Source organism: Myxocyprinus asiaticus, chromosome 38 (genome assembly GCF_019703515.2).
Source record: "Myxocyprinus asiaticus isolate MX2 ecotype Aquarium Trade chromosome 38, UBuf_Myxa_2, whole genome shotgun sequence".
In the NCBI taxonomy this organism is placed as follows: domain Eukaryota; kingdom Metazoa; phylum Chordata; class Actinopteri; order Cypriniformes; family Catostomidae; genus Myxocyprinus; species Myxocyprinus asiaticus.
The window spans coordinates 7,937,259-7,965,172 of NC_059381.1; the positions used below are offsets into that span (position 1 = coordinate 7,937,259).

Genomic DNA, 27,914 nt, shown 5'->3' on the forward strand with positions numbered 1-27,914 from the left:
AGTGGTCAGTCTGGTATTTGAGTGCTTAGTATGGTTACGTTCACACACAGTTCTCTTATTTACGAGATTGAAAACCACATTTTATAACCAAACTGACAACCGTACATTTTCAGGACTCACAACCACATTTTCAGCAAACCTGTGCTGTGTGAATGGAAAAGCACTGGACAACTATTTGTCTGTCAAGTCATATAATATAAGAGCCACGGTGTATACATACATATCTCATGTGTTTCGTATTGGGTTTTGCTAACTCACGGAGATGGAGATATGAGCCGCCATCATTCACTGGAGCTGCTTCCGGCCAACCAAAATGATTGATGCTGTCCCAATGGAAATGGGTTAAGTGAACTTCCTTGTTACATATTTTAATTTATTATACGCAATAAAATTAAGTTCTGATAAAAATGTTCAATAATTGTTATATTAGCTAATTTTAAATAAATTCAACAAAGAGCAACTTTGAAAGCATGTTTATTTAACAACCAACAATTCGTTTAATAGAATGCTGTAAATGTACTTTTAACGCTTGATTTAATACAAATACACTCTACCACCCCTGGAGTTCGCTAGTTCGAATCCCAGGGCTTGCTGAATGACTCCAGCCAGGTCTCCTTAGCAACCCTATGACTTAAAAAGCACACTGGGAATTGGGCATTCCAAATTGAGTGAAAAAGGAGAAAAAAAAAATACACTCACTGAGCACTTTATTAGGAACACTATGGTCCAAATAAAGTTCCCGACATGGTCTTCTGCTGTTGTTGCCCATCCGCCTCAAGGTTCTGCTATTCTGCTCACTACAATTGTACAGAGTGGTTTTCTGAATTACCGTACACTTTTTGTCAGCACAAACCAGTCTGGCCATTCTCCGGTGACGTGTCTCATCAACAAGGCGTTTCCGTCTGCAGAACTGCCGCTCACTGGATGTTTCTTGTTATTGGCACCATTCTGAGAAAACACTAGAGACTGTTGTGTGTGAAAATTAGTTACAGAAATACTCTAACCAGCCCATCTGGCACCATCAATCAAGCAATGGTCGAAATCGCTGATATAATTTTTTTTCCCCCATTCTGATGGTTGTTGTGAACATTACCTGAAGTTGATTTTATGCATTGCATTGATGCCACACAATTGGCTGATTTGATAATCACATGAATAAGTAGGTGTACAGGTGTTCCTAATAAAGTGCTCAGTTGTTCTAAATTTTCAAGCTTCAAAGAAAATTTTATGTGGTGACAATTCAAATGCATCAGACAGTATGAAACAAAACACATTAGTGTAAAAGATGTTTTAGAGTCGATGTCACAAAGAAGCCCCATACATTTATTTGCAATTTTATTATTTTACGCACTTATGAGTGCTTTTTCAATTACTTTTGTATGACAGCTGTAAAGTGCACCATGGAGATTAACTAAACCTTGGCTGGACAACATCTCCATGACTAGAAAATACAGAAGCTTACAGATTTGATCCAGAATTATTTTCTTACAGGGAAGCAGAAGCTGCCCAATCATAGCCTGTTACAGACATTGACCTGTGCACAGCACGTCTGTGCAGTAATATCCTCTTTCAAGACAAATCACCTTGTCCTCTGTACCTAGTACAATTATATCATAACTGCCAAAGACAATTCAGTCCATTAGGTTTATGTTAGAATCCCATGGCAACAATGCTGGCTGGAATTGGACTATGTACTGGGAGCAAAATCATAGATGCAAACATAATCAGGAAAACATTCTAATCCACAAATAAAAAAATAAATTAAAAAGACGTGATGAATTATACCTATCATGCAAAGTGCAGTTCCTTCTAAAGATTATCTACAAATCGTAATAAAAGGTGCTTTTGTCAGGCCTTTCTCTGGTCTGCAAAGCATCATGCAGTTTTGATAGCGATATTTTTAGCAGGGCTATAGGATGTTCCTCCAAATATGACATTTTGGAAGAAGAAAAGAACAAATAAAATATAGAGAACTGAAAGATATCCAAGCGCTTTTCAGAGGTAACTGTGCTTTGTAATTTATGCCTTCCTGTAGCAGTATTCCCAGAAGGCAATGTGTTTTGGAGACAAAAGGCTAGTATTTTCCGACAGCAATCCTCCTCTCTGGAACAATCTCTTAAACTTTCTGGCGAGAGCTTTGATTTTCTGTGCTTGCTCGAGTAACAGTGCACCATGACAGACACTTGGTTCACCTCTGTGGTGATGACCGGTATCGCCTTAAAAGTGTATGTTTTGACAGAAAAGTTGTAGAGCTTTTGTCAGATTACATAAAGTGTGTTATCGGTGAAGATCAGCCAAACATGATCGGTTCTACCGTAACACATTGAGGGCTTGTGACTGTATTTTTAGAACCTCAGAGGAACTGTGATGGATATCAAACTCTTGTCACTGAAAATAAAAAAGATTTGGGATATTTAAAAACAATATACCCAGGGGTTTAACATAATCTTCAAGAAAATACCTTTTTTTTTAAGTCACATTTTTGGCATTTCTTGCTTTTATTAGATAGGTTAGTGGAGAAAGAGATACAGGAAACTACTGGGGAGAAGATTGGTATAGGGAAAGGACCCAGAATCGGGACTCTAACTTGGGTCACCCGGGATGCTACTTTACCAAGTGTTAAAGCCCACAAGCCTATGGCTCTGACAGAAAATAACTTTTATTTAAGATATAACATTATAAATAAACCTTTGAATGATTGTTGGAATTGTAGTACTTGATCACTGTCTTATGTCTTCTCTAGACTGTGTTTTTGCATGCAAAATACTTTCCAAATAATTCCCCATACTGATCTCATGTGTTTACTTGCTTCCAGTTCTTTGGTTTGTCTGTCAGAGAGACTCAATAGCAGTTTCTGATTACATCCTAAACATAAACATTGGAGGAAAGCATTAAAGGTTGTTTTAAAACAGTAGATGTATCCACATACTGTATTACCACAAAATGACATTAGATCCTCCACAAGTTATTCTGTTCAAAAATAGCTCCAAATCCATACTATTTCTCTCTTGTGCCATTTATTGCAAACAGAAGTAACGTGGAAACAGTGTAGGGAGAAAGAGAAAGTGAGTGAAAAAAAAAAAAAAACCTAAAAAAAAAAAAAAAATCCAATTTACCAGTTTTGCATTGTAATTTTCTTAAATTTCTTTAAAGCTTTGATGTCCCTCCTAGGGGTAGCCAATAAAGCATTTTTAAATGATAAATCAATAGAAATGTAAACCGTAATAAATTTGAGTATCATTTCTATTTAATAAATAAAGAAAATGAGAGAGCTATTGGAGAAACAAGGATATGTGTGTTTGTGTGTGTTTGACATAGAGATTGAGTGTGTGAGATTACCAGTGTCTGCCGCGACTCCCAAGCAGAGATGAACAGTAAAGCTATAGCTGTTTAACTCTATTCCTCAGCTGTAGTGTAGTATTGTCAGCTTGCTGAAGTCAATGTCATTTTGGTCAAATACATCCTGTTTTCTCTGTGAAAAAATAGCCGTCCGAGCGGGGGTATTCCTCCGTATTTTGCGGTTGCCGGTGGCGGTGCACAAGAGTCACTCGCTATCTAAACCGTACTACCCTCCGCCATGTTGGATGTTTATTTACATCTCCTCCCGAAGCGGACACTTTTTATTCATTTGGTATTCATTAGTATCAGGCAAGCATATGTGTGAGTACTCAGTCTGTTGCGTCTCTCAGCTGTGATAAGCCTATATGCTGAAGCTGTTAGTTTAACTGTATTTTCTAGCTGTAGTGTAGCAGTAATCCTAGCGATCCTGGAGTAAGAGGCAATTGCTGAAGACTTCAAAGAAACCACCTGCTGACTGGCAGCGCTGACTAAAATAAAGGTCACTCGCTCATAACACACAATTTGCCACTTGCTGGCTAAAATCTTTGTCACAGGGATAAATGAAAAGAGATGCATCTAACTCTTTTACACATCTGTGCTGCTCTTACACTTTAGTTTAGAAAACGACAAACACAAGCGAAGTGATACAAACAGTTAAGCGCTGTTATATGACATCAGCACTCTTGGAACGTCTCTTGTCCAATCAGATTTGAGGACCAGAACTAACTGTTGTATATTAAATAATATCCTTATTAAATAATTAGATTTGTTATATGATATTATTTTATAAAGATTTTTGAAATTTCATTTAAAAGTCATCTACAATTGACATTTCAGTTGTTTTTTTATTTTTTATTTATTTTTTTATTTTTTTATTAAAGTAATTAACTAATGTATCACAAAGACCCACTGATATTTATCAGTTTCATAAAGGGTAATGTGATTGACAAGCACTCCTGGAATTCAAATGGGATGTGAAGTTTTAGCTGTCAAACACCCTGTCATATAAATTGACTTATTTAATCAACAGAATGAAAGAAAAGACTGGATTATATGGTGACCATGCCAACATGGGGTTTCCCGACATGCTAAATGCCCATTACGGCATTACTCTGAATTCATTTTGATTTCTCATCACCTCAGCAGGTCTGAGCTGAGCTTTGTATTGGCAGACTGGTTCTGTCAGGCCCGATTCCAGGCGATTGCACCTAAACAAGCACCTACACTTCAGCGCTTTAATGCAAACGTTAAATCAAGCCTCAGTGAGTGCAGGGGAAAAAGTGGCAGAGAGCCACACTTCAGTCCGGTGGGTTCCCAGGGTCGCATGGCTCCCCACTCTCATAAAAGACCTGTGGGTGGTATTACAGTGCGGAGAGGGAGATAAGATGTGAAAAACGAGGAATGACATCTGGGGCTAGTGTGGAGGAATGTGGGGAGAGTCGCTTTCTCCCTGTGTGTGTGTGTGTGTGTGTGTGTGTGTGTGTATACCACTTGGTTTGTGCCACATTATCAAGATTCTGTGAAGGTAAGGTGGCTGTATTACTTTGTTTATCTAACATAACAGATAAAATTGTGACTTTGCATGTATCCAACAATTAAAATCATACAACTATGTAAAAAAAAAAAATTGATTTTCAATTCATTCTTGTTAAAAAACAAAAACAACAACATTATTATCAACTATATTTAATGAACAAAAACATAATGATTATTAGCTTAAAGGAATATCCCAGGTTCAATACAAGTTAAGCTCAATCAACAGCATTTGTGGCATAATATTGATTACCACAAAAATTAGTTTTGACTTGTAACTCCTTTAAAAAAAAGTACAAATCTGGGTTCCAGTGAGGCACTTACAATGGAAGTAAATGGGACTAATCCATAAATGTTAAAATACTCACCGTTTCAAAAGTATAGCCACAAGACGTAAATAATATGGGTGTAAACAAGATTTTAGTGTGATAAAATCGCTTTCTAAACTTTTCTGTGTAAAGTTACTTCGTTGCCATGAACATGTACTGTAATTTCAACTTGATTGAGCTTTACTTGTATTGAACTTGGAATATTCCTTTAATTTAGACTAAATTAGTAACCCTGTTACCTATTTTGTCATGTTGTATTATTTTATTTCCTTTTTTATAAGATATATATTGTTTATTTATTGTTGATGTTTATTTACTGTTTAATGCTAAAAAAGTAACAATTACACAAATTACTGTTTTAAATACAGGGCCAAAATACAGTTTTACATACAGTATGTAGCCAAAATTGTGAACCTGATGAAGAATAAATGTAAATAAAACTGCTCATAATTTAGGGGGTATTTACACTTGGTCACTTCATGTGTTTTTACTGATTGGATGGCTATCACATTGAATAAGCACATTCCAGTTACACTTGGCAGCATCAATGTGTCTCCACCAAACATATTTAAATCCGATCTTAAATTCCTGCACTATATGCAAATAAAACAAATACGCTAATGCCTGGTAGTGAATTTAAAAGATTTTAAGGTATTATTTTCCCCTCGGGGCTTGTCGTAGTTGAGATGCATCAAACAACCTCCGTAGGTTTATGTGATCGGATGTATATCCTTCTCGATCCATCTTGGAGGGCATTTACACTTGGTCTGTCCATGATCGGCTAGCAATAATATTACTGTAGTGTAAAGGCTAGCGTAAATACTCCCTTAGATTGACGGAGCCCGATCTCATGAAAATTATGTGATTGTGGCAACATTTTTGCAAATTAGAGTGGTGGTGGCGGCGTAGTGGGCTAAAGCACATAACTGGTAACCAGGTTGCTGGTTCGATCCCCACAGCCACCACCATTGTGTCCTTGAGCAAGGCACTTAACTCCAGGTTGCTCTGGGGGTATTGTCCCTGTAATAAGTACATTGTAAGTCGCTTTGGATAAAAGCGTCTGCCAAATGCATAAATGTAAAATTATATTAATATAATTCGCAATTATTACATATTACGCATCATTACATATTGGGGCAGTTCCAAGGAGAAATGTCCACTGTATGGCGTAAAAGCAAGTTACATTTTCTCCTAAACACGTGAAGATTTTTAAGGTTAATGCTGTATCGAGTCAAACCTAAACCTAACCACTATAGTGTCATAAGAAGCAAATTTGATGTGAAATGGAAATTGCTGTAGCTACCACATGTTTTTTGTGGTGCTTCTGTGACACTTGCACATTGTTTAGTACCCTGGTCCATTGCGTCTTAAGTGCAACGTGTTATCAGATAAACTACTGCACAGTTTGATCAGGTTCGAACAAGCTCATAAATGTTGTTGGTTATGTAATGCAAATGTTAAAATGCATCGCCTTACAAGTGATGCATTATAGTAAAAGTGTATGTCATAAGATAGCATTGTGTGGGTAACAGGGCAAAATTTGGTGTTTATGAACTGCTAATCTGCTGTTTTACTCGTGATTTGTGTGAAGGGGGGGGGGGGTAAAAGTTATTGTTTTAGCGCTTCTAGTGTTCATTTCACTATAGGAAACTGAAAAATGTACTTCGATTTTTAAGAGATCTAGACACTATTTTGTACCTCATTTGTGGAAAGTGCCACTTGTACATACAGTAAGCACAAAAAATCAATCAGTTACAATTTTGGAGGCCCATCTCAAGAGTAGAGGGTTTTACTGACATTCACTACAAGATACAATGAGATTTAGGGGTTCTTGTCATTAATAAACCCTTCCACATGTAATACTCAAATTTCAAACAACCCCACATGTATACCCAAAGCCTGTGCTGAGTTATACACTCATTATATATTGTGAAACATTAATGGAGGTCTCTGTAATTTACAGTTTCCAGCTGTAGAGGCCTTTGTTCTGGAAAGCGGGAGATATATGCCCACCGTATATTCACGAACCCATACAATCACACTCCTTACACAGCTGCTAATGACTCGGGCACCATGCCAATTAGCTGGATGTTAATTGTCAAGGAAATTTGGAGTTTTGTTATGCATTTTTAGCCTGTGATCTCCAGCTGTGATTGTCGATGACTATTTGTGCTGTACTTGGCTAGATAGATTGTAGGCCTATGTAATAATCAAGAATTAATTTCCCAGACTATCAAATTCAGGTGCTATACTGAGAATCATACAGGTAACCCAAAAATGAAAACACTGTTGTTATTAACTCCCTTGTCATTCTAAATATGTATGACTGACTGGTTTACTTTCAACACAAAATAAATGTTTTGAAGAATGTTCGTGCTGCTATTTTCTATACAGTGAAAGCATACTGTGACATTCGGCTGTCATGCTGCAAAAAGGACAAAAAAGTAATATAAAAGTATCGTAAAAGTGATCCATATTGTTAATATACGATTCCATGGTATATTTCTTAGTTTAGCCAGAGTGTCATGTTAAGTTATTTTTCTTTATTTTCCATGGTGTCTGTGTGTTTATAAAGTAATTAGAGATTTGAGAGCCCAGCAGTGGCTGAGGTCACACTAATCCAGACCTGATTTTCTCCTTGTAACTGGACCCCATCAGTGTGGGAAATTAAATAAACACAACATTAGGAGAGCACAGGTGCTACCGTACCCACTAATAACGTCTGACGAGCCTGTATGGCTTGAACTGCACAGAAAAAAAAAAAAACTGTGTGTGTTTATCTAAAACCAAATGTGACTCACAATGCACCTGTTTTTGTTTTGACGTAGTGGTCTAGAAATGTCACCACTCATTCATGGAGTTCACATACTCTCCATTTTTCATATAGTAGAGGCTGAAGAAAAATAAGATATTTCCTTTTCCGTACTAATGTAGTTTATGTAAGCGGGCAAGTGTTAAAGTAAATGCTCCTGGCTTGTCTTACATGTTTCAAGCCTACTTAACTAGCCAAAATAACTAAACTTTTCCTTTTTGCATGTACGCAAATACACCTGTTCTTTGAAGACATTGATGTCGGGCTGCAACTCTCTTAGGAGTCTAGATCAGGTGCTTGAGGGATTGAACCGGTTTCAAGGTTAATGTCCTAAATGAAGTAGCATTTGTGTTAATCAGTGGAAGATATTGAATGTATGAATGATACATTTTTATAGTGCTTTTTCTGACACTACACTCAAAGCGCATTACACAGTGAACAGGGGACTCTCCTCAATCACCACCAGTGTGCAGCATCCACCTGGATGATGCGACAGCAGCCATAGTGCGCCCATCACACACCAGCTATTGGCTGAGAGGAGAGAATGGAGTGATATAGCCAATTCATGGATGGGGATTATTAGGAGGCCATGTTTGATAAGGGCTAATGGGGGGAATTTGGTCAGGACACCTGTCCTGGGATTTTTAATGACCACAGAGAGTCAGCACCTTGGTTTATTGTCTCATTCAAAGGACAGTGCCTTTTTACAGTATAGCATCCCTGTCACTATCCTGGGGCATTAGGACCCACACAGACCACAGAGTGAGCACCCCCTGCTGGCCTCACTAACACCTCTTCCAGCAGCAACCTTAGTTTTTCTCCATGAGGTCTCCCATCCAGGTACTGACCAGGCTCAGCCCTGCGTAGTTTCAGAAGGCAACCAGTATTGAGCTACAGGGTGATATGGCTGCTATTAAGTTGACTAGACATTTCTTATCCTGTCATTTACAAAGATCTGAACTGAACCATCTGAAGAACTGCTTATGCGTGCAAGAGAACATAGCTGGCACTTTTTCATGAATAGGGTCCACATTGGTATCCCATTACTCATTATATAAGCTTTAGAGGCACAAATCCCATGTTTTTTTTGTGAGAATTGTTAGATATATTAGAGAAACTATTGTCTAACATAGGATTAACATGAAAAGTACTGACTGTATCCAACAATTAAAATTATTTATTTTTTTACACACATTGTAGTATTGACAGCATTCGTCAAGCTCAACTATTCAACCCTGTTATTTATTGTATGAAAAGTTAAACACTTTTGTTTTTTCTTTAAGTTAATTGAAATATATGTTTGTTTGTTTTTTTTCACGACTGCCATTTCCAATGGGAAAAAAAAAACTTTTACAAGTTTCAGACCCTATTTGTGGAAAGTGCCACCTTGTCTTTCTATTACATTTCCTTTCTCTGTTTCTCTTTTGTATAACATAGATTTGGTTAGTAATCTGGTTGTGTCTTAGTGATTTAACCTGAACTAATCCATTTCATCCTGTTTTAAACCTCCTGAGGTTTTAGCCACATCTGGATTCCCAACTTGGACATGCACACGATATCAGAGCAATCAGACCACATTGTAAAATCTTATCATTGCAATCTGGACTCTATAGGATGTTAAACTGTAAATCATGTAGTGGTCTGCTTTTAAAGTGGCATGGTGTTTAATTTTTTCCTAGAATATTCCAGCATAATAATTTGCAGCATTAAAGCATTTGTGTGGCAAATAGTCACACAGCAAAAATCCATAGTAATTTTCTAGTTGCTTCATTGATCAAAATAATGAATAAAGAACAATGAGAAATCCTTAGAAATGTGTTTTTTACACCCAGGTTATCTGGTTCAATGAAGAAATACATTTCAATGTTTTTTTTCTTAAGTTTACTCCCTAGATTTCTGTGGACTAGAGCAACCGGCCACAGCACACTAGCATTATGGCAGCAATGCAGAAAATATGTAAATTATAATAATTGTATATTTAAAAACAACAATCACATTTGTATAGAGTTCTTGTCATGTGTAAGTGTAATATTGAAAAATATATGTAGGAATCATGCACTAATTCATCTAATTGCTCTCATGGACTTGAGGCACTAGTAGACTGGAGGGTCTCTCAGAGGTCCTGTAAGGGGAGACAGTCATTAGGGAAACTGAGATGCAGAGAATCTGGCCTGCATCATGCTCTTAACCATGCTGACAAACTCTCCGCTAATATAAGGAGTGATTCAATGACTTCACATTAATATGTGTCACGTTGTTAAATGATAGTGCCATTGACCTTATTTAAAAAAAAAAAAAAAAAAAAAAGATTTTTCTCCCACGATTTTTGCTCATTTGTGAGATATTTTGTCTTTTGCGGCCTATTTAGACGTATGTATATACAGCACATGTTAAATGCAGGCCTGCGTTCAACACTTACACAACACAGACTTGTTTAGTTTTGTGTTTTTGAGCTTCTGAGATGAAGCCAGTGATGTGTCACAGACATAATATGAACCAGTGAAAGTAATCGTAATCTGTAGAAGACTTCCAACACAACATCTGTTGTCGCTCAAGGAAAAGTATTACAGCCATTGTGAAGTTTTGTCTATTTACATAGTTTTGGATTGTGTCGTGTATACAGTGAAGCTTGATTTCATGTTTGAACACTTCAGACTCTGTTTAGGACATTATGGGATTTGGTTCAGCTGGAATTCTTGTTCATCTGTCTGTTGTAAAGCTTTTTATTAATTATTCAAATTGAAGAATATGGCACTGATAAACACTTTCATGCAAGCCAGAATATTTGCATAATGATACATACTGTATTTTGTGACATATAATGCATTTTCTAAGTAATATAACCAAAAATAAAGGCTAAACAAAAATAAATGCAAACATAATGAAAATGCAACGAATACTTTGCATTTGTTTATATGTATGTATGGGTGGTTGATGTGACATGGCCTTTTTGTGGTTCTGAGCATCAAACACTCAAACATTCAATTTGTCAAAGTTTTTTTATATTGTTTAGAACATACTGAACATTCATGCAATTCGTCACTCACTCACTTTTTCACAGTTTTCAACCTAAAATGGAAAAGCTCATATGGTGTCCCAAGCATGTTTCACAAAGTTAAACTTGAATAAAACTAAGAAATATAAATGCAACTCTCCTCAATAAAGTACAGAATGATAACACGGATGTCTATTTGTGAGTCTGCTCTTTTCAAAGTCAAGGCATAATATTTTGAGTCAGCTCTGATCAAAAAGATTTTGTCCTAGAAATGGATATCATATGGTGTGACAATATATTTTGATATTTAAACAAGCAATTGTTTGGAGACCCTTGTGGAGGAGGGGTCCTTGTTCAACCAGGAAGTACAGAAAACATCTTAGAAGCACATGGAAAGGTTACAAGGTGAGTTGTCTCTTGTCATTTTTTCAATAAATCAAATCTTTTTGGCACTTCCACTTCAGTACCCTTTCCCAGTGTCTATTAGTGTGACACTTTTTACATAAAAATGCCAAATATAAATTACTTGTTTGTCATTATTACTTTTAAATATGTTACCATATTGCAGTGGGTATGCTGTTAGGATGCTAGCATATAACCACAAAGCCCAATGTTGTGCTAAGTGCATTAAACCTCATATGGTGTGACACTACATCATATTGTGTGACAGGTTTTGCTTGTCACTTCACATGATCCATTTGTTACACCATATGATATGAACTGTATTTTCATGCACACAGAATAATTATTCATTTGAGCTAACAATTTATTCTTGTATTTTATAACTAATAGCTAAGTTTAATATATGTTTTGTCCTTTTTAACACTTTTATATTTTTTGTCTATCATCACATGAAAAAAGATGTATACCTACTTCAGTCAGGGAATCTATACTTACCTACTCCATTTGTCACACTTGGGACACTAGAAATTTTCTCATAAACCACATTTATAGCACAATACCCTTGTAATTACCAGTTTGTAACCTAAAACAATTTCCTCATAAACCACCCAAACCTAACCCCCCCCCCCCCCTGCCACCTGAATACACTGATTTGTTTCTCTTTTAACAGATACAAAGAGAAGAAACTCAGAGGGGAAATCAAAACATTCAGAGTGAAGTCTCTTCCTCCATCATGAAGAAAAAAGCTTAGAGAATTATGGAGAAATGCACCGTTAAAATATAGGACAAATAAAAGAAATCTACAAGTGGTAATAAACTTAACCCCTTCATCCCCAGACAACTTATTTAACTATGAAGTGGAAATACAGCCTGACCCAGTGCCAGTGCAATGTAGCACACCAGAACATCCTGTTTCAGCACAAAACTAGGAAAGTCCACCAACATCACCACCACCACCAAGCCCTTGTAGAGCAGAGATAGAGAAGCTTAAGACTCAGTTAAGAAGGCAGAAGAACAGAAATAAGGTGCTAATGAGAAAAGTCTACAAAGAAAAACAGTCAGTGAGAAGCACCACTTGCCACCATGCAAAAAGTCTGAGAAGGCGAAGAAATATGAAGTGGAGTCCTTTCTGCTGTTGGATGAAAACAGCATTCTTCTCCCAGGGAAAAAGGACACAGTTGGCAGAAAAGAGAAAAAAGCAAAGAAGAATACTTACCAGTTCTCTAAAAGATCTCCATAAGGCCTACATGCAGAAATGTGAGAAAGAACACTGCATGTCCTACAGGCAGTTTAAAAGGTACAGACCTTTTTATATAACAGAGGCAAAGCCACGTGACCGCAACACATGTGCGTGTTACCAACATGCAAATATGTGTCTTCTGATGGACAGTCTTGCAAAAAGAGGCTTGGTCCCCACAAAAAGCCTTTCTGCACTCCTTTCAAGTGTAACGTGCAATACAGAAGTTGAAAGATGCATGCATCGCCAGTGCACAGAATGCTGCTATGACGAGGTGCAGCTTAGTGACAACAGCCCAATTGACACTGACACTACAACAGTTTTTTTTCTTAAACTGTTTTTGTTTGAATGTTAAATGCATATAATAAATGTTTTTGCATTGACAAATTGTGTTGTGGTGTGGTTCATCCTATGGTGTGACACTATATCACTTGGTGTGACATTCAGAATTGTGACAATAAAAAGGCTTTTTTAGTGATAAATCATAAAAATATCAATAGAACACATGGAAAATAGTATCAGCCAGTCACAAGCATTTTTGTCAGAATTAATCTAAAATATATTGAAAGATTGATTAATAAAGTGATGATTAATAAAAATAATACAAAATGTAATGAATTTGCACAAGGAAGTTCTGGATCTCAAGATAGTAATGATAAATAATTATGATAAAGTGAGTTATTTAAGAAAAGTACACCCCATTTTCATTTTATATACAATAACTTTCAGGTCACACCATATGACAATTTTAGGCACTAATACAACAAATTGGTGAATAATTCAGATTCCAATACAAAATCTAAAAGACCACATATATTTTAGAAAATCTAAGAGTCAGTACAATACAACTCGGTAAATATACAGTATACCAGCTGTACGATATTGATATTATCAGTTATTTTGGTAATATCGGTATAACTGTATGTCTGAGTTTGAGTTTTTTTTTTTTTTTTTTTTTTTTTTTTTATCAAACTAAATAATTCCAAACCCTCAAACTGTGACCAATGTGAATGTCCCAGATGGAGGGAAATCTGAGTATAAACAGCTCAGAGAGTCAATAAACAAAGCTCTGAAAATATTTTTGGAAAGCTTAGCCTGTAAGAGACCGGTCCAGGGTCAGTTATGGCTGTTCTCTCTGTGTGTTATTTAAGACAGGGACATATCAGAATTTGTGTATTTAGAAAGGATCAGGGTAACTTTGTTGTCAGCAAAGCAGAAAAACAGAAACAGAAAGGTTTTTCTTTTGGATATAAATGTGCCTAAACTTTAAACTCTCATGAGTTTGTGGCGAAAGATGATGTGTGCCTTTTTGTATAGTCATGTTTTGTAGGGGCCTTTCTCTCAGGAGAAACATCTGAGAAGCAGGAAACTCCAGCAAAAGTCTCCATTTGCTCTCCATTTCATTTTTGTCAAATAGAAACAGAAAGAGATCTCATTTGTGATTTCTACTTCGCTACTGGATGATTTATGAGCAGCATATGCATACAGTAAGTCGCAAATTTACAGCTGTATTGGAGCAAAAGCCTTGCATTGATTATGTTTCTAATGTCCGTATGGCGGTGTGCATGTACTGAATATGCATGTGTGATTTTATTTTGGTAGAGTGAATATAAAACAGTGAGCCACAATGTGAATATAAATCAGTGAGCCACAGTGTGCACATGACTGCAAACATGCATGTGTGAAAATCACCTCCACCTTATTCTGCTCACATACACATCATCACCTCCCACGGCAGAAGATTTGTGCCTCATCTGCCCTCCTCTTTCACTTCTCAAGCACTTCCTCCCTGCGGACTCTCTCCACCTCTGTTGTTTTCACCCTCTCACATTAAATGTGAGTTACGGCACTTGTGTTAAGCTGCACAGTTACAGCTCTGCGTCTCACCATGGGCTTGTCTTACAGTATGCTGAGTTTGAGTTTGCTTGGGTAAGAAAGAAAGACCCAGGGGTAAGAGATATCTCAACACTCTTCAGTTTTTGAAAGTTTTTTTAGGCATTCCTTGCAGCACCTTTTCCAATATACACTGATGAGCCATAACATAAAGACCACTCACAGGTGAAGCGAATAACTTTGATCATCTCCTAACAAGGCCACAGGTCAAGGTCTGGGTAGATTAGATGGTAAGTGAACAATCAGTTCTCGTAGTCAACATGTTGAATGCAGAAGAAATGGGGATGAGTAAAGACCTGAGCGACTTTGACTAGGTCAAAATTGTTATGGCCAGACGACTGGGTCAGAGCATCTCTGAAATGACAAGGCTTGTGGGGTGCTCCCGGTCAGCAGTGGTGAGTCTGAGGAAGGACAAACCACAAACCGGAGAAAGGGTGTTGTGGGTGCCCAAGGCTCATCGATGTGCGAGGGCAACGAAGGCTATCCCGTCTGGTCTAAACCAACAGAAGGTTTACTGTGGCAAATTCACAGAAAATTGTAATAATGATTATGGGAGGAATGAGTCACAACACACAGTGCATCACATCCTGCTGCGTATGGGACTGCGTAGCCGCAGACCGGTCAGAGTACCTATGATGACCCCTGTCCACCGTCAAAAGCACCTACAATGGGCAAGCAAGTGTCGGAACTGGATTTGGGAGCAGTGTAAGAAGGTCGCCTGGTCCAATGAGTCACGTTTTCTTTTACATCACGTGGACGGCCATGTACGTGTGCGCTGTTTACCTGGGGAAGTGACGGCACCAGGATGCACTGTGAGAAGATGACAAACAGGTGGAGGGAGTGTCATGCTCTGGAAAATGTTCTACTGGGAAACCCTGGGTCCGGCCATTCATGTGGATGTCAATTTGACACGTGCCACCTACCTAAACATCGTTGCAGATCAGGTAAACCCCTTCATGGCAATGGTATTCCCTGATGGCAGTGGCTTCTTTCGCACCCTGCCACACTGCACACATTGTTCGGGAATGGTTTGAGGAACATGATGAAGAGTTCATGGTGTTGCCCTGGCCTCCAAATTACCCATATCTCGATCCGATTGAGCATCTGTGGCATGTGCTGGACCAACAAGTCCGATCCAGGGCGGCACTTTTCTCAACAGGACTTGAAGGATCTTCTGCTAATGTCTTGGTGCCAGATACCACAGGACATCTTCAGGGGTCTTGTAGAGTCCATGCCTCGGAGGGTCGGCATTGTTTTGGCGGCATGCGAGGACCAACAGCATATTAGGCAGGTGGCCATAATGTTTTGGCTCATCAGTGAACTGTAAACCCTTTTGAGGCTTTTTACCATATAGGCTTTTCAAGTTAGCTATATGGAAACTAAAAAATATGGAGATTAAAAAAAGTTAATGATAGCAAAAACAATCATAGCACTCATTATGTTTATTGTTAAGGGTAAAGTGGTAATTCTTTTTAGCCATTTTGTTCTAATGGATTCAAAACGAAACTTGAAGTAACATCATAAAATATTAGGTATAAGCATAAACTCTTGTGGTTGGTTGCAGAGTACACTAATACATCTTTAGATTCTGAGTGTTTATCCACATTATTCTTGAGAAGGAACACTTCCATCTAATCACTGCGCTGCCTCATGCATGAGATCGCATAAAGTGGAGAATTCAAAATTATTCTTGAGAAGGAACACTTCCATCTAATTACTGCACTGCCTCATGCATGAGATCGCATACAGCGGAGAATTCAAAATCACACATGAATGTGACAGTGGTTCCTGGTCCAAATATGAGATCGGAATTTTACACAGAATATTGTGGAGAGATCGGAATCACTCATCAGAATGGATTGCAGTCAACCGGACCAGAGGGAACATGTTTGTTTAGAGATGCATAGATTCCATCACGTCTTCTCTGTACATCTGATCATGGACAGGATAACACGGCATCTTGTTTAAAAACAGATGACAATGGTAACAACCGAAAAATCTAAGTTGGAAAGCTCAAAAACTCTTTTTGGTTTCCTTTACATCATATGAAATTTACCGGGATTTAGGCATAAAGGGTTTACGGACACTTTGTGCCACACGACTGGTGATTAGATAATCGCATGAATACGTAGGTGTACAGGTGTTCCTAATAAAGTGCTCTGTGTGTGTATGTCTCTAAGCAGTCCTGCACAACAAAATATCAGATTCTTTGATTTGCAAACTGTTCTGTCATCTTCAATCTTCTCACATTCATAATTTTGTCCCATGACTGATATATAACAAAGTGCCACAAAACTCTTTTGTTTCCTCAAACATTTTGATGTTCAGACATCTCTATTGTGAGTGGGAGGGAGTCAGCTGTTGTGCTTGACCCCCTCCTGTCCTGAACCCCTTCCCACCCAAAACGCGCCCACCTTTTTACACATTTTCATACCCCTTTCAAACCCTTTTTTTTTTTTTTTTTTTTTTTTTAAGTCTGAGTTGTGAATGACTGGTCCTGAACTAGGGGGGTTTCATGAAACTTTAAAAAGATTCCTCTATGGCATCACAGCAACTACTTAAAATGTTCTCCCATGGCATCATAAGAACTGAAAAGTTTCTCAATGACATCATAGGACTTTATAAATGTGTCCTACGACATTATAGGACCTTATAAAGGTTCCCTATGACATCATAGGACCTAGTACAGGTTCCCTATGACATCATATGACCTTATAAAGGTCCTCCTATAGGCCATTTTCCACTGCAGGTACTAAAGCCCATTTTAAGTACTTTTCCCCGGATTGGTATTTTTTGTCGCTTTCGCACCTGAGGAACTAGAGTTCCTCATAGACGTTTTAAGTGACATTTTTAGCTCCTACTCCAGGGTAGAAACTTTTGGGGATGTAGAGGGACTGTGGGAGGTGCTACAACCTATCACTGGTTAAAAACCTATAAAGCATTGACAAGCGCAAGAAGTTAGCAGCCGCCATTTGAAACAGTTTTTTATAGCTGCTAGCCTGCTACTCATAAGACTCCTCTAATTTTACAATTCCCTTAACAGAAATAACATAAAACCAACAAAATTATCCAAAGAGAATCACCTCCCTGCTATAAGACCATCATTGCTGGTCATCAGCTTATTTTGTGTTTTGGGTGCTGGTCCCCCAGCATGGGATGCTGGTGCGCTAGTGTCTCCACCAGGCTTTTAAATTAGCTTAACCAGCTTCATTAGAAAGACTATGCTGGTCCACCAGCTAGACCAGCACTAACCAATATAACCAGCCTAGACCAGCATGGGAATTGCATGCTGGTTAAGATGGGTTTTTTTTTTAGCAGGGCTGTTTCACACACATGTGTGTGTGTGTGTTTGTTTGTTTGTTTGTTTGTTTGTGTTTGAGGGGGAAGAGCTGCTGCGTGACTTCATCGGGAGACACTTTGAGTTTTCAGCGCATCTGAACTATTTGTACTGAGTGACCATACAGAAAATAAAGTGATTTCTGGATTACTACATAGAATTTTTCCTGGGATGACAGATATAAATAATAAGATGTTTATCGAGAGTGGTAATTGAACTCTATTGTACACTAAACCATGAAATCTTGTTTACTTGAGGGAAGTATTGCGTGCCTGTTACTGCGTGGTTAACTTGCATCAAGACGTCTTATGAGTAAATTAGTGAGTATTCAGTACAGGTATATATGTTGTCATAAAAGGCTTTATTGTAAAAGATTGTGTTGATATTGTTTATAGTGCTTTTTCAACATGTTGTCTGCTGAGTTCAGCGTGCTGTGTGGTTAAAGACCGGCTCATCTTATCTCTCACTCCCGCTTCAAGGACACCACACACACGGCTCATGTGCCCAGTGTAAATTGTAACCTGAAGACAAATGTTGTGTCCAAAAACTGGAAAATGCTGCCTTTGCAGGCTGTATAATTAGGTAGGAAGAAATAAGGTGCTTTTTAAACTGTTCAGAGACCAGTTTCCTTAAGAGTTTCATTAATCCAAAAACACTTGTTGGTTTAACCATTAACTGATTAGGCAGCTGCCTATGTTTTCAACAGCCCCAAGAAAATTGTATCTGATCCTGGTGTCTTCTGTCTGTGTTGTTGATTTCATTGTTGTTGTTGCTATTGCATCGCACATGCCAGAAACATCAGAAGAAAAATGGTCGATACTAGATGAAGTCACTATTGTGGTTACTTTTTTTTTTAGTGCAAATGCAAAAGAGAAAAAGACTCCTCTGGTGTGCCATTCCTCATAAGAGAAGGGAAAAAGTAAGGGAAAAGTACCGGGACTGTTGGTGGGAAAGGGGGTTATGGCATCGTAAGAACCTAAAAAGTTTCTCCCAATGCACTTCAAAAAGGTTTTTGTATGTCATCAGACTGTAAAACCCTTTTTGGAACCTTTAAAGAGTAGAGAGTACACATACAGAATGCTACAGATTCTTGTTAACAGTGTGGGAAAATTATGAAGCATTTGAAGGTGGTCCACAGACACCCATTAGTTCTGGGCAACATGTAGCAGAAAAAATAGGCTTATGTGGAAAGACACACACATATCCTGAAATAAAGTTAAAATGTGTTTTAGTTCAATGCAAAGTTCTGGTACATGATTGTTTTCTTTTTAGCAGTGATTATCCACAAGAAATCTTGCTTTGAGTGTTAATTATGTATATTTTCACAATGTCATTTCCATAAAGGAGTTACATATGGTTGCTTTAAACTCTGTCTTAGCCCACAATGCAATTGAAGTCCATTATTATGTATTTATTATTTTTTGTGGACATTAAGATATAGAAAGCACGTCTTTAATACAGCAAGAGTTCGCTGTGTTTTGGTTGAGTTTGTTTGTGTGTGTGTGTGTGACTGCACCTCCCAATATTTTCATTTAGTACATCAAACAAACCAATAAAGTTTTCCTGTGTGAATCAGACCACCTAAATGGGTCCCATGATTCAAACCACACTATAGTAGCCTGGCTCAGATGTGCTTTGTTTCTGCCTGTAAAAGAGATTGTCTGGAAATATATTAGCTGTTAAATTTCTGATTAGCTCATAAACTGATTTAATTAAAGCATGCTGATATACTTTTTAATGTGCTCCATTACAAAATTGTTGATTGGTTTGCTGCCAGAGACTAATAGAGCTTGCTCTTACTAGACTAAACAGTTTTATGAAATTCATGAGTAATACACTTGGAAATAATATCTTTACTACTTAATATCCAAATTCCATGTGTATTTTTTGTTTTTGTTTTTTATTTGGATGGTTGAGAAACATTTGGGAATCATTGTAAAATGGTGTTGACAAGAGTGATTTTGTTAGTGCTTGCAAGTTGCTCCCTCGTTGTGCCGAAAGTGGATTGGCTTCCACAGTGGCCACTCGGAGAGGGAGAATGTCGAGGGGAGAGGAGGGTGTTATTATTCAATGCATTACCTTGAAGGTGAGTATTCCATCACTGTCGAGAAATAGAACATCATCCTCCTCTGGCTCTTTTGTCTGTCTGTCTCACATACCCATGTGGACATGGATATCACATTAAATCCAACTATGAAAATTGCAAAACAGAAGAGTCACTTAAGTACATTAATAATACATGTGGATTAGATTCAGACTGGATTGGGGCCATTCAGTGTTTTTGTCTTAAACTCTTTCTGAATGTATTATTTCTATTTATATACACCCATGTGGTCTTTTTTTTAATTTTTTTATTTTGGATTTTTCTCCTTTTTCTCCCAATTTGGAATGCCCTATTCCCAATGTGCTTTTAAGTCCTCGTGGTTGTGTAGTGATTCGCCTCAGTCCAGGTGGCGGAAGACGAATCTCAGTTGCCTCCGCATCTGAGACCATCAACCCGCGCATCTTATCACGTGGCTTGTTGAGTGCGTTGCCACGGAGACATAGCGCATGTGGAGGCTTCACGCCATCCACTGCGGCAACCACGCTCATTTCACCACGTGCCCCACCGAGAGCGAACCACATTATAGCGACCATGAGGAGTTTGCTCCATGTGACTTTACCCTCCCTAGCAACCGGGCCAATTTGGTTGCTTAGTCTGGAGTCACTCAGCACACCCTGGGATTCGAACTAGCGAGCTAGCGAACTCCAGGGGTGGTAGCCAGTGTATTTTACCACTGAGCTACCCAGGCCCCGTTATGTGGTCTTTTTTTGAGTATTACTTAGGATTATAAGTGACGTATGTCCAGCACCTTTGAGCTACGGACATGAATGATACTTAAAATCACCTGGATTGTTGTGATATGAGTGATTGAATTTACGATTTCCACCTGGTGGACAATAAAACAGGCGGAAAATCCCATAGACTTGCATTGAAGTCAAGAGTCTCTATGACCAGAATATCATAGAGACTCTTGTATAGGTTATTTTGAATTGGACCAGTAAGCAACCACTTAGCAACTACTCAGAACACCTTAGCAACCACCTAGCAACATTTACAAAAACAAATACCTTAGTAAACCTCTGGCAACCACACACAGCACCCTAGCATCATGCTGGAGAGTTCAAATGTAGTTTCTGTTTATATACAACTCTGTTTTATAAACTGTGGCTCTTTAATTTGTATTCCTTATATGATTATATTATACAGCGCTAGTAAAGTTGTTTTATTTATCTTCTCCCTTACAGAAAGAAGTGCTGTGATGGTTTTAAATTTGTGCTGGGACAGTGTATTCCAGAAGGTAAGATCCCACCCTCTCCCCTGTTTTAATGCCTCTGGCATGAACTCTGTGATATTTCTGGACATGTTTTCCCTTGTCTCCCATTAGCATTCTAAACAAAATCATTCCTTTTGGAAACCACTCAGCTAGGGCTGTTTAATGTTGTTTTAACATTTCCTGCACACCTTAGAAAGCTTGGCAGAGTTTCCACCCAAGTAACGATTGCTTGATTACCTTATGTGTGTATTTTTCTTGTGGGAACAGATCTGTATATTAGCTTATGAATAAAGTAATATTCCTTCTCCATCTTTGGATGGGCTTCAAACCTCTAATGAGTTTTACTCATAACTGTCAAATTAAAGCTTACAGTGATATTGTCTGCATTCTGCAGTCCACCCTGCCAAGATCTGCCACATTGAGAGTGTGTGTAGTGGTTTCTGGAATGGCCCATTGAGAAAGTCCCTTGTTTTTAAAGTATTTTTCTATGTTGTTTCTGTTCTCTGGTGTCCTTACCTGCTCTCTCTCTGCTGATGAGAAACACATAAAGAGACCATTTAAAATGGATACATATTTTCCATGCTGTGCCTGGGATGTTTTGGCTCTTTCAGGAGAGATTGGGGAAAAGGAAAGATGTGAGAGATTCTTGGGTTAGAAAATGCAGTACTGGCTTCCCAAACTGGAGTGTTTATTAAGTACTTACTAAGGCTGGACTGTATGACTAAATATATATAGAAATGTGTAGAGATTCTACTATACCGTTGTACCATGATTTATCTGTGGAGAAAATAAATAAAATAAAAAATCCAGCACCAAGCAGAAAACTATAGTTGACTCTACAACTGTGTCAGCGATTAAGTTTTGATGTGACACACCACATGTAGGCAAAATGGAACGTTAGGTTGTTTATGGTTGCCCATCAACGTTGCAACTTAAAGGGATAGTTCACCCAAAAATGAAAATTCTCTCATTGGTTACTCACCCTCATGCAATCCCAGATGTGTGTGACTTAATTTCTGCCACTGAACACAAAGATTTTTAGAAGAATATCTCAGCTCTTTAGGTCCTCCCAATGCAAGTGAATTGTTATTAACCAATTTTGAAGCTCCAAATAGACATAAAGGCAGCATAAAAGTAATCCATAAGGCTCCAGTGGTTCAATCCATGTCTTCAGAAGCAATATGACAGGTGTGGGTGAGGAACAGATCAATATTTAAGTCCTTTTTTTTTTTTTTTTTTTTTTTACTGTAAATCACTTTTACTTTCACATTCTTCTTAATGATCTACAGAGCTGAAATATTCTTCAAAAAAAATGTGTGTTCAGCAGAAGAAAAATGTCACATGTCTGGGATGGCATGAGGGTGAGTGAATGATGAGAGAATTGTCATTTTTGGGTGAACTATCCCTTTAAATCTGAAGTTGTGTGTAATTTCTGTGCCACCAAACGGAACTGCAAAAATTATTATTTTCACACAGCTTTCCAGAAAAATCCTGTCTGATATTGGTTGATCAAACAGAAAAAAAGAACCATATTGTGATATATACATTACCAGCATGATATATAACATTACTCACACCATGATTTATAAGATTTTGGTCGTACCACCCTCCCCTAGTATTTAAAATAAAATAGTGACAGAAAAGACTTATGCAGTAAAACAGTTGTATATGACTTCTAAGCACTGGTAGAATTAATTTAGAAAAATCAATATTGTGCTTTTTGCACTTGGGCTGATTTATTTTTTTCATAATCCTGTGATTTTATATTTGTTTATCCAGTTTCTCTTATGTTGTGTTTATATTTGTTGGTTTGTTTGTGTGTGGGTGTGTTTGTGTCTACAGACTATGATGTATGTGCTGGTGCCCCCTGTGAACAACAGTGTACCGATCATTTCGGCCGTGTGGTGTGTACCTGTTACTCTGGTTATCGTTACGACCGAGAACGTCATAAAAACCGCGAGAAACCGTACTGCCTGGGTAAGATTCTGCTCTTCTTATTATTAACATATTGACAAAGCCAAAGCATTCTCTCTATAATTTTTTCACATTACTCGGGATGCTACACGATAGACACAAGGCTACGACTCTGATCCGCTATTAGGAATGCTGTCAAATATTCAAGATTGTGGGGGAACCAAAGGGGAAAGAAAATTAAGAATGAAAATGAATAGGACCAATTTTTTTTAGGGTTTAAAGACAGGAATGTGAAGCTTATAATTTTATAAAAGCACCTTCTGTTTTTTGAGGTGTAAAGTTGTTTGAATCATAATTTTTACAGTGGTTTTAAGGGTTTGATGACAATAGATCGTCATGGCAATGAAGTTGTACAATTGCTATAACTTTACACAGAAAAGGTTAATAAGCATTTTTATAACACTAAAATGATGTAAACACACATATTGTTTATGTCTTGTGGATATACTTTTGAAACAGTTAGTATTTTAACATTTACAGATTGGCCCCATTCACTTACATTTTAAGTGCCTCACTGAAACCCAGATTAATTGCTTTTACTTAAGAAAAGGAGGGGCAAGTAAAAATTTATTTTTGTAGTAATCAACATTATTCCACAAATGCTGTCGATCGATATTAACTTGTATTGAACCCGGAATATTCCTTTAAGTTGATCTGATGTCAAATTAAGTTTCTCATACCAATCTCACAGAAGTGTTCCATACAGCCTGAGGAGTGAATTTCACATCCTTGTGCATTGCCAGCTTTCCATCACTCACACTCTCACTCTCTGTTCTTGCATCAGACATTGATGAATGTGCCAGCAACAACGAGACGGTGTGCTCACAGATCTGTGTGAACACCCCAGGCAGTTACCGCTGTGAGTGCAAGAGAGGCTTCTACTTAGAGGATGATGGAAAAACATGCACCAAGGGCGAAAGAGGTGAGTGTACTCTCCATGTTATCCGTCTATTTTCTCTTTGGATCTTTGTTATTGCTCTGATCCAAAAACTAGTGAGCTGCCAACCTAGACAGCATTTTAAGGCATAATAGGTGTGCTGTAGACACAAAGGCTGTTACAAATGGTAGGATAATTATGCTACCTCCTAAGATACCTTCTTTTGGCCATATTCTTTGGGGCCATTCACACTGAATGTATTTTTACATCCATCTGTGCTGTTTTTCAATTGTTTATGAAAATGTGTGTCAAGTTAAAAAAAAAAAAAAAAAAAAAAAAAAAAACTTTTAAAAATGTGTCTGTTTCTCACTAGAAACATGTCTCAATGTTGCCGTCTGTCTCTATCCTTTTCTACTCTAGATAAATGTGTGCTTCTAAGGAATCTGTAATTTATCGATTCTTCTCCAAACATCTGGTAATCTCCACTCAACACCTCTTGGTGTCCGTCTAAATGCTTTCCCTTTGTACGCTGCATTTCTGAACCTCACAGTACTGCTTTGATTTGCCCAATGCTTTTCCAACAAACTTCAGAAATAGAGCACGGAAAGGCGATTCTCCAGAGTTTGAGGTTTTAAATAGAGCACAAAGAACCAAAGATATACTCTTTCCTGTCTGCACATGACCATCCATGGCACTCTCTTTGTCACATAGGTGTGGAAGGGATTTAGTCAGGAAACGATCCTAAACACACCTCAAAATCCACAATGGATGACCTCAAGAGGTGCAAGCTGAAGGTTTTGCCATGGCCCTCACAGTCCCCCGACCAAAACATAGAAAATCTGTGGATAGACCTCAAAAGAGCAGTGCATGCAAGACAGCCCAAGAATCACAGAACTAGAAGCCTTATGCAAGGAAGAATGGGTGAAAATCCCCCAAACAAGAATTGAATGACCCTTAGCTGGCCACGAAAAACATTTACAAGCTGTAATACTTGCCAAAGGAGGTGTTAATAAATACTGACCATGCAGGGTGCCCAAACTTTTGCTGTTGGGCCCTTTTCATTTTTTGTTTTTTTGAAACTATAAAAGATGGGAATAAAAAAGTAAAATTGCTTAAAATATTAAAGAAATGTGTCATCTTTAACTTTATGCCTTTTGGAAATCAGGCCATCTTTTGCTCGTTTAGCTATTCACAGCAACAGAAATTTTGATCAGGGGTGCCCAAACTTTTGCATGCCACTGTGTGTGTGTGTGTGTGTGTATGTATATATATATATATATATGTATGTATATATATATATATATATATATATATATATATATATATATATATATATATATATATATATATATATATATATATACACACAATATATCCTACATTCTGAGATGCTATTCTTCTCACCACAATTGTACAGAGCGGTTATCTGAGTCACTGTAGACTTTGTCAGTTTGAACCAGTCTGGCCATTCTTGGTTGACCTCTCTCATCAACAAGGTATTTCCATCCACAGAACTGCCCCTTACTGGATTTTTTTTTTTTTTTTTTGGCACCATTCTGAGTAAATTCTAGAGACTGTTGTGCATGAAAATCTCAGGTGATCAACAGTTACAGAAATACTCAAACCAGCCCATCTGGCACCAACAATCATGCCACGGTCCAAATCACTGAGATCACATTTTTTTCCCCATTCTGATGGTTGATGTGAACATTAACTGAAGCTCCTGACCCGTATCTGCATGATTTTATGCACTGCACTGCAGCCACATGATTGGCTGATTAGATAATCGCATGGATGATTGTTGGTGCCAGACGGGCTGGTTTGAGTATTTCTGTAACTGCTGATCTCCAGGGATTTTCACACACAACAGTCTAGAATTTACTCCAAATGGTGCCAAAAACAAAAAACATCCAGTGAGTGGCAGTTCTGTGGATGGAAATGCCATGCTGATGAGAGAGGTGATAATGCTACTCGAGTATTTTAATAATATGTGGAAATCCCACATGAGCACCCCAAGTGCTTCAGTTATTGTTTCATGTCTGTCCGAATTAGCACAGAGTGTCTGCTTATAAATGGAAGGGAGTGTGTGCAGTTTTGGCTCACCTGCGGCCCTTTCCCTGTGTGATGTCAGCGTAAAAGATTAATCATGTATCAATGTATTACTATAATGGCATCTTAATGCCATTAATCAAAGCACATTATTGACACTCGCGATAGATTACAGCCGCTCGAGGTAACGGGAAGAACTTGCGTGCACGTTTGAAATAAACCCTCATGCGCATTTTTTACATATATTACCAGTATACAGCACTCATGCCGAGCGATGTCTGCAAACAGTGCCTGTTTTGTAAACGTATTTTCACCATCGCTGTTGTAATTGACTGCAAAAAGAAAATGTTCTCAGAAAGGATAAACGCAAGGGGCTTCTCTATCAGCGGCTCATTTTCTCCACTTACCATTCTCAACTAACTACACACAACACTTGCAGAACAGTGATGTCATCAAGCTGACCTACATGAAACACAGGCGGAGCGTCCATCTACAAAGCCATACAGGAGCATTAGCAGAGGTTGTAACTGTGCCTGTTTGATTGACGCTTTGTTTTCTTGTACTCCAGATGGGTCATTAAACTTGAGGTGAACCGACCGCGGTGCCAGTGCTTCCCGAACCGTAGGTGGCGAACCATACGGTTCGTTTTTTTTACCGAGAACTGTTACACCCCTAATATACAGAATGTATACACACTGCCGTTCAAAGGTTTGGGGTAACATACTCATTCTTTATTATTATTTTTTCTTCACATTTTAGAATAATATCGAAGTCATCAAAACTATGGAATAACAAAAATGGAATTATGGGAATTATGTTGTGACTAAACAAATCCAAAAATAAATAAACAAAATTATATTTTAGCATCTTCAAAGTAGCCATCCTTTGTTTAGAATTTGCAGAAACGTACTCTTGGCATTTTCTCAACCAACTTCTTTAGGTATCACACTGGGATGCTTTTAAAGAAACATTATTAAAGGAGTTCCCATCTATGATGGGCATTTATTGTCTGCATTTCTTAATTAGTTGGTCCAAGTCATCCATTTGAAAAACTTTTTTTTTTTTTAAATGTTAGTTTTGTAATGAAATAATTTTATATTTTGGCACAATCATATTTTTGTCTACAAAACTAATTTCAAACATTTAACCATATGCCTTCAGATCAAAAGTTTTTAAGATCATGAGAAACATTTCAGTCAAGTGACTTCAAACTTTTGAATGGCTGTGTGTGTGTGTGTATGCTTGTGTGTGTATGTGTGTGTGTGTGTATATATATATATATATATATATATATATATATATATATATATATATATATATATATATTATAAAAACAATTATCTTCTGAGGTCCACTTATGTTAGTAAAGTTTTTCTGTGCCAAAGTGGTCATAATTTAGTTTGACAATTTTCCACCCTCTCTCTTACCCTTAGAATTAAACAGTGTTTGTTGCTGCTTAAAGCATTACGGACCCCTAATATCTTTCTTCATTCATATTGAATCACCATGACTGGGGCGTTATATGTGGTGTTGACATGTAAATGTGGGTGGTAATATGTGCATTTGTTCTAATGAAAATTGGAAAGTTACGAATTTTCATTTCGCCATTTTTCATCTTAGTTTCAATAAATGGTCTATTACTCTGGGGAAGAAGTTTTCTGAAGGTCTGAAAGTTACTGGATGTTTTTTTGCACAAATATTTTTGAAGTTGAAACATGGAGCACAAGGAAATATCACTATGGCACCAGCGTGATTGGACGTTGGTTGCGTGCCAAGAGCTGCACTCCCTCTGATTTCATGTCAAATGTGTCTTAACTCTT

The 27,914-nt window shown here is 37.8% G+C and overlaps 1 protein-coding gene across 1 annotated transcript in view; it reads left to right on the forward strand.

Moving 5' to 3' along the window:
• The window catches only part of LOC127428454 (collagen and calcium-binding EGF domain-containing protein 1-like), an 83,486-nt gene that overhangs the window by 37,170 nt on the left and 18,402 nt on the right, over positions 1-27,914 (forward strand). The window contains exons 3-5 of the mRNA XM_051676841.1: positions 21,166-21,218; positions 23,037-23,171; positions 23,953-24,090. Coding sequence (XP_051532801.1) covers positions 21,166-21,218; positions 23,037-23,171; positions 23,953-24,090 — 326 coding nt within the window. The remainder of the gene's footprint in view (positions 1-21,165; positions 21,219-23,036; positions 23,172-23,952; positions 24,091-27,914) is intronic.